The 19,581-nt window shown below is 42.0% G+C and overlaps 1 protein-coding gene across 5 annotated transcripts in view; it reads left to right on the forward strand.

Annotated features, from left to right (window-relative positions):
• The window catches only part of sybu (syntabulin), an 83,155-nt gene that overhangs the window by 51,066 nt on the left and 12,508 nt on the right, over positions 1-19,581 (forward strand). For 4 of the 5 annotated variants that reach the window (XM_033020032.1, XM_033020033.1, XM_033020034.1 and 1 more), the window contains 3 exons: positions 2,971-3,073; positions 7,228-7,425; positions 19,422-19,574. In XM_033020032.1, coding sequence (XP_032875923.1) covers positions 2,971-3,073; positions 7,228-7,425; positions 19,422-19,574 — 454 coding nt within the window. The remainder of the gene's footprint in view (positions 1-2,970; positions 3,074-7,227; positions 7,426-19,421; positions 19,575-19,581) is intronic. The other variant, XM_033020035.1, reaches the window with a different exon arrangement.

Here is a 19,581-nt window from a genome sequence, read left to right on the forward strand (position 1 = left end):
TGATTGATAAGAACGTCAAAGATTATGGGTGGGAAGGCAGGTGAATTGGGTTGAAAGGGAAAAATAGATCAGCCATGATCGAATGGCAGAGCAGACTCGAAGGGCCAAATGGCCTAATCCTATTCTTATGTCTTGTGCTCCCAATGTATAATCTCTTATAATACCCATAACACCATTTATTCAGTGTTTCATCTTGTGTCCTGATAAGTATTTATCTTTTACTAAAATTGGTTATTGCCATCACATGCTCAACTTAGAGCCCTAGCTGTGCATAAATTATTTCCTACTGTTTAAGTGACTACCTTAAGAAGGACTTCACTGGCTGCAAACAATTTTTGGAAGTTCTGATGTCGTGGAAACATTATAGCAATGCTGATTCTTATGTTTTTCTATGATATTGGTTTACTCATAGCCATACAGCATGGAAACAGGCCTTTCGGCCCAACTTGCCCATGCCCACAAAAATTCCCCAATTACGCTAGTCCCATCTGCTCGTGTTTGGCCCAGTGGTGTCACGGGTAGATAGGATGGTGAAAAAGGCTTTCAGCACATTGGCCTTCATCAATCTGAGTACAGAAGTTTGGAGGTCATGTTGCCGAAGTTGGTGAGGTCACATTTAGAGTACTGTGTTCATTTCTGGGCACCATGTTATAGGAAAGACATTGTCAAGCTGGACAGGGTGCAGAGAAGATTTATAAGGATGGTGCCAGAACTCGAGGGCCTGACCTATGGGGAGAGTTTGAGCAGCCTAGGACTCTATTCCTTGGAGCGCAGTAGAATGAGGGGTGATCTTAGAGGTGTACAAAATCATGGGAGGAGTCGATCAGGTAAACGCACAGAGTCTCGTGCCCAGAGATGGGGAATTGAGAACCAGAGGACATAGGTTTAAAGCGAGGGGGAGAAAGATTTAATAGAAATCTGAGGGGTAACTATTTACCATTTACAAATGGTGGGGGATGTATGGAAAGAGCTGCCGGCTGAGTTGGTTGAGGCAGCTTAAATATTGCAACGTTTAAGAAACGTTTAGACAGGTACATGGATAGGACAAGTTTATGGGCCAAACACAGGTTGGCGGGAGAAGTGTAGATGGGATATGTTGGTCGGTGTGAGAAGTTGGGCCGAAGGGCCTGTTTCCATGCTGGATGACTCTTATGTCCCCCTAAACTTTTCCTATCCATGTGCCTTTCGAAATGACTTTTAAATGTTGTTCTTTGCCTCAACTGCCTCCTCTGGCAACTTGTTCCATCTCCCCACCTGTGTGCTGTGTGGATAAAGTTGTCCCTCGGGTTCCTATTATTTCTTTCCACTCTCATCTTTAACCTGTGTCCTCTGATTCTTGAATCCCCTACTCTGGGTAAACGACTCTGTCCATTCACCCAATCTATCACCCTCATGATTTCATAGATTTCTAAATCAAACCAGTTAACAGTGGCAGGGAAGAGCTGCAGATGCTGGTTTAAATCGAAGGTAGACACAAAATGCTGGAGTAACCTAGTGAGACAGGCAGCATCGCTGGAGAGAAGGAATGGGTAACGTTTCAGGTCAAGACCCTTCTTCAGACTGTCTTTCTGTCTGAAGAAGGGTCTCGACCCAAAACGTTACCCATTCCTTCTCTCCAGAGATGCTGCCTGTCCCGCTGAGTTACTCCAGCATTTTGTGTCTACCTTCAGTTAACAGTGGCATGTGTGTGTATGAGGGAACTGCAGATGGTGGCTTAAACCAAAGATCGACACAAAATGCGGGAGTAACTCAGCAGGTCAGGCAGCATCTCTGGAGAGAAGGAATGGGCGACGTTTCAGGTCGAGACCCGACCCGAAATGTCACCCATTCCTTCTCTACAGAGATGATGCCTGACCCGCTGAGTTATTCCAGCATTTTGTTTCTATCTTCATTTAACAGTGGCTTTCGTTTAAAAAGCAACAAGTGATGAGTGGAAATGAGAAAATTAAATATAACATGCTTTTCTCTCCTCTTCCTCCTACCATCCTTCCAAGTGCCCTACCTCTTAATAAAATTGTAGTTGGCACTATTCCAACATAAAGCTTATTCCGTGGAGGATGGTTTGCATGCAGGGACATGTTCTACACACAATATTAAGGAGGTTGGTTCTTGCAGATGCTGGGCTTGTAGCAGCATCCATGTTGCAATTTGAATTACCCATTTGATTTTTAAAAGTGGTTTCTTAGGGGTGGGGTTTGGAATTGGATAATGAATTTCAATAGGTGCGGTTTTTCCTGATCTCTGCTGCAGGGAACAGTGAGAAGCTGTTTAGCTGTGCCGTAGGAAAGCAATCTTATCAAGTCTGCTCTTCAGTAAGCCAGGCGGTGGAATGGCTGACAGCAGCGTTGGTGCTGTAGCAGAGCATGTGCTGGACCAGTGCCCGCAATTACTCACAGTAAAGGGTATACTTGAATCTGATCCATTTAAGTAATTAGAGATGATCTCCACTAAATAGGATTGATTGTGTCTCAGTCATCTTAATGACAAGGCACAATTGTCAGATCAAGTCAAAGCAGCTTTTACTGAATGATCTGAAGTCATAGTCGGCTTTGTTTACTCACTGAATACAAATGTAAAGTCATTGTACAGCTCATTGTTACAGAGGGCGACGTGTATAATTTTAATTAATTTCAGTTAGATTGTCTAATGGATTAAATAATTTATTTCAATTTTAGCATGATTTGGTGAATGTGACTTTACCTATGTCTTACTGCAGATTGTAATGCAAAGTGCCATGAAGAACTATGTTTAATGTTGGTGTTGTCTGTACAGAGTCTCTGAGATAGCAAGTAACCTGTTACACCACAGGCGTATTGATACCTGTAATTTTCCCAATTGTAGGGTAGGCGTCTGCATCATTTGTAATAGTGGGGGGGGGCTGTATTTGTCTGTATTTGTGCTGCCATGTCACAACTGATTGATTTTTTTCCCCTGCCACATAAATACTTTTTGCTTTGTTTCTTTGTGCAGGGAGTGAAGCTGACTTTAGTTCATCCAGCAGCACAGGCAGCATCTCAGCACCTGTAGGTCTAATGTCCAACTCAGGGAGCAAGCGGAGCTCGGCTTCTCGCAGGTAGGCCGTGCTTTCTGTTTAACAAATAAGCAGTGATCAAGGCATTAGTATAGAATAAAAATATGCTTGTAAAAAACAGGCAGAAATTTGGTCATGTCAAGCTTTCATTTAGCTTATAAACGTGTGAAAACTTAGCTGCTCTAAACAAAATATATATGGATTTTACATGGTTAATTACTGAGAGCCCAGTGTTTCATTGTCAAATGTACCAACAAGGGAACCATGAAATTCTTACTTAGAGTCAGAGAATGATACGTTGTGGAACAGGCCCTTCAGCCCAACTTGCCCACACCGGCCAACATGTCCCAGCTACAATAGTCCCACCTGCCTGCACTTGGTCCATACTGTCGTATACTTACTGCAGCATTACAGACCTGTAACACAATACATGTTGATAATGAATAATAGTAAGATTAAACGAGAACTTACCAGTTTGAAGTTTGATCTGTATTTTATGAGGAGTTACGATGAGGGATTACGTGAAGAACCCCGCCAGGACGCATGCGTGTCATTCTTCAAAGCAGCGGTGTGAAATCACAGATAACTGTAATGACTAAACATAGCAAGATTAGAGAAGAGGTACCAGTTAAGTATATGATCAGGGTGGGAGTGGAGGGCACGTAATCCCTCATCGTAACTCCTCATAAAATACAGATCAAACTTCAAACTGGTAAGTTCTCGTTTAATCTTACTATTTTACTTCGGAGTCACGTGAGTGACTACGTGAAGATTTTAAAGCTCAGTGATTTCATGCCGTGGAAACGAGTCCATGCATCACGTCTGCCTTGACTGTGGGAGGAATTGTGTTAACATAATTTGGACATGATTCGACATTGTAATCATAAAAAATTTTAACACAAGTTTATAACCCCTTTTATGGGTTTAAATTAATTTACTGAACTTAAATTGTTTCTGCAAACGTTCCAGGTTTCATTACTGGTTTATTACAAAATAATTGGAATGTTTTCCCCTCCAGACCATCCTGCTGCCTTGAGGATTTGGTCCATTGGTACATCCAACTGTATCGCTGCCGATGTAGCTGCAGCCCTGGTGGAAAGAGATTTTTAAAGTTTAGTATCCACCCCAGCCTGTGTTAGCAACTGTTTCAGCCATCTTGAGCTGGTGTGGACCGTCACTCTTGGTGTGGTTGCTAGTGGCTGACCAAAATGTGCCTTTTCATTGCCTCTTAGGATATTTGTTTTCTCCATGTATAACAACAGATGTCTTATTATACACAGACGGTCATCTGTTGGGTATGACCTAATTGTATATTGAGGCCTGCTGATCCCTTTTCTGTTCTGCTTACTATCTCATAAATATGAAACGTAATATTTTCTGTTGAGAAAGTCATGTTGTCCAGTCTAATTTTTGCAGTGACTGTATCCTCTGTGCCGTGACCAATACCATTAGCATGACTGTTTTAATGTCAGTCTGTGTAGGGACAGAACTGTTGCTGGAGACCAATTCCTGAGCATCTTCAGGGTTATTCTCACATCCCATATTTGGGAGTATCTGGTTCCCCTCATAGGTTTTGTACCAGTGGGTGAGTCCCAACAGTGTAATGGTCTGTCCCCTGCCATAGGTAAGTCGATAGGGCACTTCTGGCGCAGTTGATGGCACTGTAACTGAGCCCCTCATCATAGTGGAGGCCTGCCAGATATTCCAGAACAGATGGGATGTTCATGTCTCTGATTCCATGTTTGATACCACTGGGAACCATGGTTGAGTAGGCCAATCGGGTACTACCAATACCAGATGCAGAGTCTTGTTGTATTTCCTTAATACCCGACTGATGAGGCAGGAAAGGAGGGAATGCGTAAATAAACAATCCCCCCCCCCCCCCCCCCCCCCAATGCAGCGAAAATGCATCTGTCGTCGCTGCCCCAGGTTCTGGTTCCTGTGTAACATAACTTGATAACTGGTGGTTAAGTCTGGATGCGAATAAATCGATATCTGGTGTTCCATATTTTGCTGTGATATCAGCAAATACTATTTTATTCAACATCCATTTGGTGTTTTCATTAAATTTGCGTGACCTGGTGTCTGCCACTGAATTTAGTCTTCCTGGTAGGTAAGTGGTTGATATCCAAATATCTCTCTGGATACACCATTACCAATTTGTATAGCCAGATTGTCACATGATGTCGATTTGTTTCCACCCTGTGGTTAATGTATGCTACCACGGTGGTATGGTATTGGTGGCTCCGCACCCAAGTGCACTGGCATCAGTTTGTAGTACCATGGAAAAGTTACTGACAATGCTTGGATAGGAACAAGGCCAGATGTTATCTATCCACCATTTTAGTTCCATTTGGAGGTGTACATTATATTGGCCATTGAATGTTCCTCTGAAACCCACCTTGCAATGCCAGCTTAAAGTGGCAGCACAAGTGAACTGTCTGTTAATTTGTTCATTTGTTATGGGAATTGTCTGAATGATCATCAATGCGCCCAGCCTATTAGGGTTTCCCTGCTGTAGGTGGCTGAGGCCGCCTGGAAGATGATCCACCCAGATGCAGCTATAAGAGCATTCCCTCTGGTAACCATATAATGCAAATATAGCCTATGTAACACCTTTCCTATTTTTGTCACTGAAGTTGTACTTTGAGATTATTATCAATTAACTGGTATATGACAATAGACAATAGGTGCAGGAGTAGGCCATTCAGCCCTTCGAGCCAGCACCGCCATTCAATGTGATCATGGCTGATCATCCCCAATCAGTACCCCGTTCCTGCCTTCTCCCCATATCCCCTGACTCCGCTATTTTTAAGAGCTCTATCTAGCTCTCTCTTGAAAGTATCCAGAGAACCTGCCTCCACTGCCCTCTGAGGCAGAGAATTCCACAGACTCACAACTCTCTGTGAGAAAAAGTGTTTCCTCGTCTCCGTTCTAAATGGCTTACCCCTTATTCTTAAACTGTGGCCCCTGGTTCTGGACTCCCCCAACATCGGGAACATGTTTCCTGCCTCTAGCGTGTCCAAACCCTTATGCCCCTGTCCCACTTAGGAAACCTGAACGGAAACCTCTGGAGACTTTGCGCCCCACCCAAGGTTTCCGTGCGGTTCCCGGAGGTTTTTGTCGGTCTCCCTACCTGCTTCCACTACCTGCAACCTTCAGCAACCACCTGCAACCTCCGGGAACTGCACGGAAACCTTGGGTGGGGCGCAAGGTCTCCAGAGGTTTCCGTTCAGGTTTCCTAAGTGGGACAGGGACATTAGCAATCTTATATGTTTCAATGAGATATCCTCTCATCCTTCTAAACTCCAGAGTGTACAAGTCCAGCCGCTCTATTCTCAAACATAACCCAAACAGTAGGATCATAAAGACTGAGATTAACGATTTGAGTATTGACTTTGTCCAGTATTTAAGTGAAGGTCTGCATCTGAAATATTGCTTTGTCTATTTCTCTTCATAGATTTTAAGGGATCTGATATGCATTATTAGCACAACAGTCATTTTAATTAACAAGCAAAATTGAATGATAACAGATATTTTATGAAACTAGATTTTGTCTTGAAATTATGTAGGAGACTTTATTTTCCCCCCAGAGAATAGCTTTTAAATGCTGACTATTTTAATGTCTTTAAGATGTGGAATTTTCCCCTTTAAAGCAATTCCAGCCTGGGTATTATTTACAAACCTAGCTCCTTGTCAACTTGGAAAATGCTTCATGTGATAGGAACTGAATTAGGCCATTTGGCCCATCAAATCTACTCCGCCATTCAATCATGGCTGATCTATCATTCCTTCCTAAGCCTATTCTCCTGACACCCGTGCAAATCAAATTGCTTAAATTTGCTAGGAGACAGATTTCACAAGCTCCCTGCATTTTGTCAAGAGGGTATGGTGACAATGTTATTTGCTCTATCCACTATCCAGAAATGTTTCCTGGTTCCTAGGAAATGTGTTTGTGTTGTGGTAACCTTTTTCTCAAGTCCTAAACGAATCATGCAGGTTTTAAAGTAAATATAAATGCATTAATCTTTTATTTTAATAAATCCATACACATTTTAACCTGTAGTAAAGTACAAAAATGTTTGACTTTGGAAAGCTTACTTTTTGAGAGAGGATATTTTATGACTATGTGGCATGCATCATCATATGGGTGCCAAAATATGTTCTTTATGTCTAAATGTTTCTTACAATGCCAGCCGTGGCGTACATGGAAGAAGCAGCACTTCCAGTGGACACAAACAGTCGGGGAGCCCAACCCTTACGCGGGATAAAGATCCAGTCTCCGCGGTGTGCAAAAGTACAGCCAACATCCGTGATGTCTATGGTGCATCATCTCGTAGCAGCAGCAGTAACTCCGGTTCATACAAAGGCAGTGACAGCAGCCCAACTATCAGGTATAGCAAAGAAACATGGTGAGAATTGTCCAAAGTACTACCTGTTCATGTTGCTGGTCAAAAGTTCAAAATTTATATGTTTCTACTTGCCATGTTGCATTTTGATGAGCATATTTAAATTTTAATATTTCGAGGGAGAATATTGGGGGAGAAAAGCCCTAACCAGTTTTCATGGTGCTGGTCTAAAATGTGGTCATACTATAAAATTAAGTACAATTCTATTAACTCTTCCACTCCTAATGATGTTACATCTTTACGCATAAAGTAAATGAATAATGTGCCATTACTAACTTGATCAGAAAACAGACGTCAATGTTTTAAAACAAATCATTTATGCTCTTCCAACAATACTTAAAACATAAAAGTTTGGGTCTCCGTACTAGGAAGGATGTCCGGGGCTATTTGAGAATTATTATGGTATTACAAGGATACTAAAAAATATAGAGAGGTGTACAAACAAGGAACTGCAGATGCTAGTTTACAAAAGAAGGTACAAAATTATTATCTCAATGGGGTTAGGTTAGGTAAGGGGGAGGTGCAGCGAGACCTAGGCGTCCTTGTACATCGGTCACTGAAAGTTGGCTTACAGGTACAGCAGGCAGTGAAGAAAGCTGATGGAATGTTGGCCTTCATAACAAGAGGATTTGAGTATAGGAGTAAAGAGGTTCTTCTGCAGTTGTATAGGGCTCTGGTGAGACCACATCTGGAGTATTGTGTACAGTTTTGGTCTCCTAATTTGAGGAAGGATATCCTTGGGATTGAGGCAGTGCAGCGTAGGTTCACGAGATTGATCCCTGGGATGGCGGGACTGTCATATGAGGAAAGATTGAAAAGACTAGGCTTGTATTCACTGGAGTTTAGAAGGATGAGGGGGCTCTTATAGAAACATATAAAATTATAAAAGGACTGGACAAGCTAGATGCTGGAAAAATGTTCCCAATGTTGAGCAAGTCCAGAACCAGGGGCCACAGCCTTAGAATAAAGGGGAGGTCATTTAAGACTGAGGTGAGAAAAAACTTTTTCACCCAGAGAGTTGTGAATTTATGGAATTCCCTGCCACAGAGGGCAGTGGAGGCCAAGTCATTGGATGGATTTAAGAGAGAGTTAGATAGAGCTCTAGGGGCTAAGTGGAGTCAAGGGATATGGGGAGAAGGCAGGCACGGGTTATTGATAGGGGATGATCAGCCATGATCACAATGAATGGCGGTGCTGGCTTGAGGGGCCGAATGGCCTCTTCCTGCACCTATTTTCTATGTCTATGTCTAAATGCTGGAGTAACTCAGCGAGTCAGGTAGCATCTCTGGAGAACATGCATCGGTGACGTTTCAGGTCAGGAAAGGTTATTGCTTTAGCACAATAACATTGTTGTAATTGAAGGTTATAGAATGAAAAGGCATTCTTGGTTGTTTCTTTTCTGAATTCTGCTGGGCCGGTCAATCGGATAGGTCCAGGGGGAGAGTGATCGTGGAGGTATCGGTGGGGCAATAAGGGTCATGGGATGTATTTTTGGGGCACGGTAAAGGCATTCCTCTTCTTTGTGCCTTTCAAGTCTGAGTGAACCAGTGAATAAATAAAGATGCCTAAGATCTCTGTGTATTTGCACTGCTAATATAAAGTATGTTCCTACTGGGCAGATGGCTTTCTCAGAATTAATAAAAACCATTCATGTAGGATAAAGGTCAACAGATGATTGAAAACTCTGCAACCTCGATAATTAGCCATAAACAATACTTGATAATACTCGATAAACTATTATTTTAAAATTGTTTTGCCATTTGTCTGCAGCTGTATCAGCAAAGATGCAAACAGAGAGCGATAATAACAGGAATGCTGTTCTGAAGTAGAATGGCAGTGCTCTGAATGGCAAAATATTGCCACCGGGTTATTCCGGGACAGAGTGTCTGTGCAGACTAAATGAAGGTTCCATCGTCCCATCCCTCCTATTACTAGCAATCCTCCGGTTACGGGAACATTTCATTTACTGAGAATCGTCCAGCACGCAGACTGGTGTTAAATGAACTGAACCAGATTTGATGGGACAGTGCGAGAAGAGTGGCTGCCCAACCTATCGAGTGAGCGTGTCTGCTCAGCGTTTCCCAGCCCCCTGATTGTCATGGCTCGGGGAGGTGGCGGAGAGCAGGCATGTAGAAGTTCCCCCGACCCTCCAGTCAATACCTGCAGCCTCCCGCACCATCCGCCATTCCATTCCCATCCGTCCTGCTGCTCATCCAAATGCTCGCTCGTATCTGCCTGCTGCCCTTAAGTCGGGCATTCATAACCTGGGAAGGACTTGTATCTGGTTCCACATATCACCTTGCAATCTATGTTTCTTCATTTCCCCCTCCCCTCCCCCATCTGTGCATTTGCTCATCATTCTCCTCAAAACCTGGCTGCATCTTATCATTTACCAGCCACTGTCTCACCCTCCCTCTCACTTCTTTACACCGACTATCTTCCCTGTACACTCTGCCCTGATGTGGAGTCCCAACCTGAAACTTGGTTGACCTTCCTATTGCCTCACAGATGCTGCTCAACTTGCTGAGTTCCTCCAACTTTTTTGTTTCCCTTTTGTTCCAGATCCCAGCATCGCAATCTCTTGTCTCCATGATAGACTTCTCCAATTAACCATACTTGCTCTTGTCTTGAAATGAGCTTGAATTATTTTGCATTCGACATAAGTACTTTTTCAAATTATAGTACTTCTGACATTTAACGTCAATATAAGTACTGTTGAACAGTCGAGCTGAAATTGCTAATGGTTTAATTGATATAAATATAAAACAACAAATAGGAAAGAACAATATTACTTGAGACATCCAGTAAATTTTTAGAGGAATGAATATTACAGAGCATTTTACAATTACTATATAACATGTGCAGGAAAAGATCAAGCTGTGCAGTGGGACTGATGTGAAGCCTTCATGTCAGGAATTAATTCCAGTTTGGTGGTGATGAACAGATGCTTCTCTCTTTGTTGGATAAAGGACATTTCCACCCTGTGTAAAATGAACTCTCATAGTTCTCTCATAGGGCAGCACGGTGTTGCAGCAGTTGAGTTGCTGCCTTGCAGCGCCACAGATCCGGGTTTGATCCTGACCATGGGGGATGTCCGTACGGAGTTTGTATGTTCTCCCCGTGACCTGCGTAGGTTTTCTCCAGGTGTTCCGGTTTCCTCCCACGCACCAAAGACGTACAGGTTTGTCGGTTAATTGGCTTCGGTGAAACTTGTAAATTGTCCCTAATGTGTTGGATAGTGTTAGTCTGTGAGGATCACTGGTCGGCGGTTGCTTGTCTCTATTCAAGTTGTCCTTCCAATTCATGGTGCCCAGGGTGGAAATGGAACATAATATCTGTTTGATTTTAATACTTTGTTGCTTGTATGAAAATTTAAAAAATAATATTGAATGATGATGCTGCGATACAGTGCTGAGCCCATGACACGATGGTGATCTTGGATCTTGCCCTGCACTGAAAACATTAGTTACTCCAATCCAGCATCAATGCCTCCTTAGAATAAAAATGGTTTCCAAAAAAAGTCAACAAAAACTGTACACAGATAAAATTTTGGTCTGAGGTTGTAAAAGCAAATATCTGGGTGCTGCGTGATTGGAGAATATAAAGAGCAAGGAATAATTTTTTTAAACTAACATCATAAAACGGATTACATTTCTGGCTTGGTATCATCAAGAATTAATACAGTAACTCTCTCTGATCAAGAGAGTAACTCTACTCTGATCTGGAATTCTCTGCCACAGAAGGTAGTTGAGGCCAGTTCATTGGCTATATTTAAGAGGGAGTTAGATGTGGCCCTTGTGGCTAATGGGATCAGGGGGTATGGAGAGAAGGCAGGTACAGGATACTGAGTTGGATGATCAGCCATGATCATATTGAATGGCGGTGCAGGCTCGAAGGGCCGGATGGCCTACTCCTGCACCTATTTTCTATGTTTCTAACAACAGGTATTTGGCAGAAATGTGAAAGAGAAGTACAGATTTCAGGTGAGCTATTGCGTACGTATAATTTTGTTTAAAGATTTTCAACTTAAAAGTGCATCATGAACCACAAATGATGAAGACGAATGGGTTATTTTGAAAGTGGATACTGTGATGAAGGCAGCCTAATTGTTTTCTGGAAGGAATTGCTTCAGTGGTTCATCGTGGCACTTTTTTGGGCAGCCTTTAGCGTTCTTGTCAAACACCAGTTTCTGCTCTGGTTACAGCTGATTTTAATTAAATTGCCAGGAGGAAGAAACAGTACTTTCCGTGCATATTTGCTGAAAAGTCAGCTAATCCCTGATGATTTAGCTCGTGATTCTGTGTTGAACTTCCAACTGTTGGCTTTTACTGCGATGTCGGAATATTTCCTATTCCCCACTGTGTGCTCTATGTATAGTGCAAAATGACATCACACATGATTTGCTGTGATCCACCCCGTAACAACACCCATTCATTTAGGACTCTGCAGACTTGATCTTCATTTTGACTGTTCAGTATCGGATGTTTTGCATGCATTTTAATTCTCATGAATTTTTCGGTTTTAATCCTCCCATTTCTACTCTGGGCTCCTTCAGCCAAGTTTATTACGTGACAAGGAAGCAAAATACTTTCAACACATCTTGTACCTTCTTAAGAGGCTGTGTGCGTACAGAATGAATTGGATTACCTAACACCAAGCTCCTGTTATTCATTTTGTGCACTGGAGTTCCTGCAAACACACTGCTGCTCTTTTTCTCAATCAAGTTTTAAAACATATGATATGTGCCTGTGTTCAATAATGTGAGTAACTTCACTTTGGAGTGGGAGGATAAGTGCAACATTGGCTGTAGCGAACGTTTTGGAAAGACTAAAATATGTTTGAATGATGCCTGGAAACGTTCAAATGTGGCAACATTGTGGGCTTGATTTTAATTACATTTATATTGGGAATGTATATCTTATATTGAATCATTGTTGGCATTCTTCTAGCACAGCAGTAGTTCTGGCATTTTAAGGGATATTCAATTTTAAAGAACACTTGGGTAACTACTTTTAAATTGAATGCTTTTCTTGCTTTTCACAAGTTATAGGAGTAGAATTAGGCCATTCGGCCCATCGATTCTACTCTGCTTTTTGATACCCGATCTAATCAAGAATTTGTTTATCTCTGCCTTAAATGTATGCACTGACTTGGCCTCTGTTGGCAATGAGTTCCATAGAGTTCCACAGATTAACCACCCTCTGACTAAAGAAGTTCCTCCTCACCTCATTTTTCAAAGAGCGCTCTTTAATGTTGAGGCTATCTCTGGTCCTAGACTCTCCCACCAGTGGAAACAACCTTTCCACATCCACTCTATCTATGCCTTTCTATCGTTCTAATGTTCTGATTTTGAGGACTTGTCCATGATATTTAGAAATTCAGCAACAGGCTCTTTGGCCCACAATGTCTGCACTGACCATGATGCCAATCCAAACTAATCCCATCTGACTGCACAATGTCCATATCCCTGTATTGCCTGCCTGTTCACGTATCTGCCAAAATGCTGCATAAGCATGCCGATTATATTTGCTTCCACCACTTCCCCTGGCAGAGAGTTCCATGCACCAACCACTCAAAAAAAAAATTCCTCGGAAATATCACATCATTTCCCCCTTTCACCTTAAGCCTGTGTCCTCTGGGGGGGAAAGGCTCGATCTATGTAACTTATAATTTTAAATACTTTTATTGGGTCACTCTTCAGATTCTATGCTCCAGCAAAACAAAAGTCCAAGTTTGTCCAACTTCTCCTTTAATGTTAATACCCTCCAATCCAGGCAACATCCTGATGAACATGTTGTATACCCTCTCCAAAATCTCCACATCCGTCCTGTAATGCAGTGACCAAGACTACACACAATTCTCTAAATGCAGCCCAATCAACGCTGCAACAAGACTTGCCAACGTTTATACTCAATTACCCAGCCCATGAGGGCAAGCAGTACCGTGCACCATCCTATCCACTTGTATTGTCACTTGCATCCCAAGGGCGGCACAGTGGTGCAGCGGTAGAGCTGCTGTCTTACAGTGTCAGATACCTGGGTTCGATCCTGACTACAGCTACAGTCTGTATGGAGTTTGCACATTCTCATTGCGACCTTGTGGGTTTTCTCCAGGTGCTCCGGTTTCCTCCAGCATTCCAAAGACATGCGGGTGTGTGGGTTAATTGGCTTCTGTAAAGTGATCCTAAAATGTAGGATGGAACTAGTGTATGGGGATCGCTGGTCGACGTGGGCTCGGTGGGCCTGTTTCCATGCTGTATCCCTAAAACTAAAACTTAAATCCCTTGTACATCAGAGTTCCGAAGAATATACAAGGAACTGCAAATCTTGAGCAAAACTCAAAAAGCTGGAGTAACCCAGCCTGTCACGCAGAATTTTCAGAAGTAATGGATAGGTGTGGTTTCTTGTCAGGACCCTTCTTCAGACTGATTGCAGGTGAGGGGAGGATTCTGGAAAAGAGAGGTGAGGAGCTGGACCAAGCCTGGCAAGTGATAGGTGGATACAGGTGAGGGAGATGGGTGGAATAAGTGACAAGGGCTAGAGATGAAAAGGAATACAAGAGGGTGTCAGATAAGGGGGGGGGGATGGGTAAATCTGGGACAGATCCTGCCATTTACCACATACTTTCCTCTTGCAGTGGACTGCCAAAGTACACCACCTCACACATGTCTGGATTTAACTCCATCTGCCATTTCCCTTGAGTTTCCAACTGATCCATATCCTTTTTGTATCTTTTGACATCCTCCTTCACTATCTGCAATTTCCACAATGACCAGTACTCTTCACCAATATTTAAACAGCATCTGCAACACAAATTATATTCACTGGCCAACGTACATGTTGAATTCAACATGACCACTGGATTAGTGGGAGTCACAAACCAAAGGATGCACCGTATTCACTGAAACAGCACGGAAACTGTACCTTCGGCCCACCGAATCCGCAGAGACGAGTGATCCCTGCACATTAACACTATCCTACACACACTAGGGACAATTTACACTTATACCAAATCAATTAACCTACAAATCTCAATCAGCACAAAATTTGGTGAGCAAGCATGTTTAACAAAGTAATCCATTTGAGCCCATGTCTGTTCAGGTGGGAAATTGGCTTCTTTATTTGATCTGAATATTTTCCTATTGTATTTTCCTTCATATTTTTGTCAATATGGGTGAATAGTCCATTCCAGTTCATCGTTGAAAAATGGCAAGTGTGTAACTAGTGTCTGCACTGCTGTGCTCTGCTAAAAACCAGCGTAATAATTAAGTGTCACTAGTTTAAAATTATTACTTGGAGATTGAAAAGAAAGATTACAATATATGTCCGGTGTATATCAAGCAAAGTGCTGCCATTAGCAGAGTTAAGGCGTCATTCAAGTAAGTGGATGAACAATTGGAGCAAGATATGAAATATGAGATAATAGCAAGCGGAACAGTGACTTTCATCTGGTAGAGATATCAAGGCCCACATCTCCACATTTTTTAAACTTTTAAATCATTCCGAATTGTTTAGTAACATGATGATTTTGAAATTAAATAAAAGTCTGAGTAATATCTGATGAAGGAAAAAGCCGACGATATTAGACTTGCCAAAGCTCATAAATGATGACATTTAATTATTTTGGTTTAAAATTGTGCACTGAATTGCCAGGTTATGATGATCATGATATTTATAACATAAACAACAAGGGCCACTTAGTAAATTACTCTTCAGGGTTCAAAACAATTCACGAACTAAAGACAAATGACAAATATATATAATTTTGATAATCAGTTCACCTCCTTTTATGAATGCAGTTCTATCTCTGATTAGCCATTTTAGATATCCAGCATCTCCAAAGGTACCATCCATCACTGAAAACCCCAGAGCAAAGGTTCTCAACCTGGGGTAAATTTACCCCCAGGGGGTAAGTTTTGCCTACCCAGGGGTTAAATTTGTTGATTCTGGATTTGTACATATTTTTTCTTATTGACTGACTGTGTTTGGTTCTGGTAAATCTGTTCATCATTAGTTGTTCATAAATAAGTGAAATAACATTGTTATGTGCTATTAAAGTTGCCAGGGGTAAACGGGACGAAAAAGGTTGGGAACCCCTACATAAATGCTGTTAAAGATTCTGCCATTAACTGTGTACTTTCCCCTTAAATTTCATCTGCCACTTCTCCATTTATAGCCACTGTATAATTGATCAGTATCCCGGTGTCTCCTTTGACATTCTTCACTGCCGGCAAAACCAATGTTTGCATTGTCTGCAAACTTACTAACCAGCCCATCTATGTTTTCATCCAAGTCATTTATATATCACAAAAACAACGGAGGTTTGTGAAAATCACTGACCACAGACCTTCAGGCAGAAGAACACCCGTCCACCACTACCCTCTGTCTTCTTTGGGTAAACCAGATTTGAATCCAAATTACCAAGTCATCGTGGATCTCACGCATCTTAATCTTCTGCGTCAGCTTACCATGAGGGATCTTGTCAAAAGCCTGACTAAAGTTAGGCACAAAATGCTGGTGTAATTCAGTGGGTCAGGCAGCATCTCTGGAGAAAATGGATGTGCCATTTTTGGTCGGGACCCTTCCCCATGTAAGGCAGCATCTGCTGCTCCACCATCAACAATCGCCCTCATCAGCTCCTCTACGAACTGAATGAAGTTAGTAAAATATGACCTGTCCCTCACAAAGCCATGCTCACTGTCCCAAATTAGGCCATTTACTTCCAAAATCATTTAATACTGTAATTTGTCCTCCCCAGTTTAGTACTTTCCCCCAAGATCCAGTTTTTTCTATATCGTAACGAACTTAAAACATAGGGAATTGTCATAATTAATGCCAAAATACTCTCACTGAAATGCAAATTGCCTGGCCAGGCTAGTTTTCCAAAACAAGATCCAGCATGGTCCCGTCTCTACTTAGACTATCCACATACTCTCTCTAGAAATCATCTTAGATAGACCTATCACATTCTGCCTCGACCAAGCCCTTTGTACTGAGTATGTCCCAGCCAATAATGGGGAGGTTGAATTTACGCACGATGAAAATTCAGTTGCTTTTACATCTTTCTTTAATCTGTTCACATATTTAACTCCTGTTTATGAGAGAGCTGCTTGTGGAGTTCATCCTATGTCCAATGATAGAAACTGACTCTTCACATGTGGCATCTCGTCCTTCAGTGAGGACAGTCATCTACTCACCAGTGGAATCTGTTTCGTATGTGTGAACCTGTTCCCTGTTGTCTGGTTGCTGTTACTTTTCATGTCCTAGTTGCTCCTGTGTAGCAGAGACCAAACCTCTTGATAGATCAGCCTGAAACAACACGGAAGCTGGAAGACCTTCTGTGACCCCTCTCTGTGAATCCCCTGTAGCATTGGCCACTCTGATGAGCTCACTGTTGATACCCAGCAAAGAAGTGACCGTGACTTCCATACGAGCTTTTCGCAGCCTTCTCTGCGAACTTGGAGAAGTTCCCCATTATTAGTCGTCATCTCTTGCTTTCGGTGGGGCAGATCCAATAGCTCACTAACCATCGGATCATGTGCATCGGACATGATCCACTTCTGAATTCCCGGGGCATTACGAATGGCAAGAACCAACTGACACGCCCCCACACCATCTATTTTCCCCATGTCAGACTTCCGTTATACTAGTGCCTGTTATTGTTTTGTTTCAGGTGTTTCACACATCTAATCTAATCCATTCATCCTTTGGTCTGCCAGTCTCTGAGGTGATGCTGTGGGGCATGTCAGGTGCAACGGCACTCTGTGGGCTTCACGTCCACCTCTTCTAGCGAGTGGTAAACAGTTGGCCTTCCCAGATAGCTTGCAAACACTGAGTAGTTACATCTGTTAGTCCATTATGGTGCAGTAGGAGCACAGTCAGTAATGAGACTGCTCATTCTTGATCATGTAAAAGGAATATAGTAATCACAGTGTTGCACAGTCCATGAGCATACCCAACCATTGCTAAATCACATTTTCTATTCAGATAGGTTGGTGGTTGCAGCCTTCACTGCCCTTTAGTATGGCCCCATTGGGAAACTTGTACATCCATTTTTAATATGTTTCTGTTTGTGAGTGCAAACTTGTAGTCTTATTATAGATGAATTTTCATCCAAATTTTTAATGTTCTATTGCAGGCCAAAAAAAGGATAGAATTTAATGTCTAGGCTAGCATGTTGGCCAAAGGGATTGAAAGGCAGAACTCGGGTATGCTGCTGTGTAAATCTGTGTCTATGATTCCTTCCTTCCCAATTCTTTTCTATCATAGCACAATCTATCATGTCTGCTGTAGCACCGGAAATGTTGGGTCAAGCTATGCACTTGCCTGCAGGATCATAATGTAGGAAACCATACAGACACATTCCTAAAATCATGGTGGAAGTGGTAAGTTTTGAATGGAGTCTTAAACAATGGAAAAGGCAAAAAGAAAGGCTGCTCTGTGATGGGGCCAAGTGGAGATCAGCCAAGATGCCAGAATTGGAATTCAGCAGAGATGTCGGGAGGATCTTAGTGTGTAGAAGAAAACAAAATTAGGGCGAACCAAGGCCAAGGAAGGATTTAAACATCCAAACCTGACAGCTTGGTGGTCAGAAGCCAATGTTGGCATATGTGCACAGGTAAGTGAGAATTGGCATGGGTTAGAACACAGATTGCATTGTTTTGTGTGAGCTAAAGTTTATGGAGAATGGAGCCAGAAGAATAATTAAAATATCTTTTTGTTACTGATATGGGACAATTGTTACAGAATATTATTGCCTAATGTGTACGGATATTTCCTTCCCCGTTCTCTTCTTTCCAGATAGAAGCTGGTGTTGGTTCATTAAGCATCAACGACTAAAAGTCTTCAATGAAGAACGACAAACCACTGTCCTTCAATAATACATTTTCATTTTTTTTACACCTTTATCAAACAATAATGTTTATGCTTCAAAAAGGCAGCCTATGATACAGTGATGAAATGCTATTGATGCAATGATTATAGAGCAGAATATATGATGGTATTTTATTCATGCAGTTATGGATTGATGCAAAGATATAAAATTAACTAAGGAGTCTGGAATAAAGTAATGCAAGATGAGGCCACTAATGAGGAACCTAGTTGTTTGTGAATGTCACTTCAGATCATTCCATGAACATAACTGGAACTGTTTATTTATGTGCTATGTTGTTCCACTTGTGCAGTCATGACATAAACCTGTGATGTGTCTTTTTCAAATAGCTGTGCATGGAGACGTCTTTACAGTCATTTTATTCTCTTTTTCCTTTTTCTCTCTTTTCACTGTCAATTTCAGAGAAAATTGTTGAACACTCAAAAATTGAATAGGCTCAACTTCTGGGTGAATAAAACACCGAATGGGAAGTTTTACTTGGATTAAATCCAATCGGAATATTTGGCTCAGACAGAATACTAACCTCGACATATGAACACGTATATTAACACTTTGTTCAACATATATACAGGATTGGCGATCAACCATGAATGGCAGGCCACAATTAATAAATTTAAATTATGTTTCAAATTCTAATACAAAATTCAAAATTTACTCTAATGTCGCTGGCAATCACACAAATTGTACAAATGGACATGAAAAAGGGAATATGAGGACTCTTTAAAGTTGGTAATTTCTGTTGTGTGGTTCACTGATGGTGCGACTTCTTTTGAATCCCTAAAGGGCCTGTCCCACTTGGCGATTTTTTCGGCGACTGCCGGCATCATTGACTGACGTATCAGGTCACCGAAACATTCGCGGCGTGATGCGGCCGTGACGCGGCGTGATGACTAATGACGCGCGGTGTTTTTTCAAGCGTCGCAACATTTATTTTGTCGCCGCTGGATTTTGAAATGTTCAAAATCTTTTGGCGACACTGATATGACGCCGAAAAAATCGCCAAGTGGGACAGGCCCTTTAAGTTGTTTTGTTCACCTGAACTTCAATAACTCATTCTCTTTCCTTTTACTCTCATTATCTGCATTTTGCAGGCGGTCTGGTAAATACACCTCTTGCAGTGATAATCATGGCATTAAGCCTCCTAACCCGGAGCAGTACTTGACCCCACTGCAGCAAAAGGAAGTTACCATTAGACATCTGAGGACAAAACTAAAGGATTCTGAAAGCAACCTTCAAGAGAGGTGGTAATTA

This window comes from Amblyraja radiata, chromosome 4 (genome assembly GCF_010909765.2).
Source record: "Amblyraja radiata isolate CabotCenter1 chromosome 4, sAmbRad1.1.pri, whole genome shotgun sequence".
Taxonomy (NCBI): Eukaryota; Metazoa; Chordata; class Chondrichthyes; order Rajiformes; family Rajidae; genus Amblyraja; species Amblyraja radiata.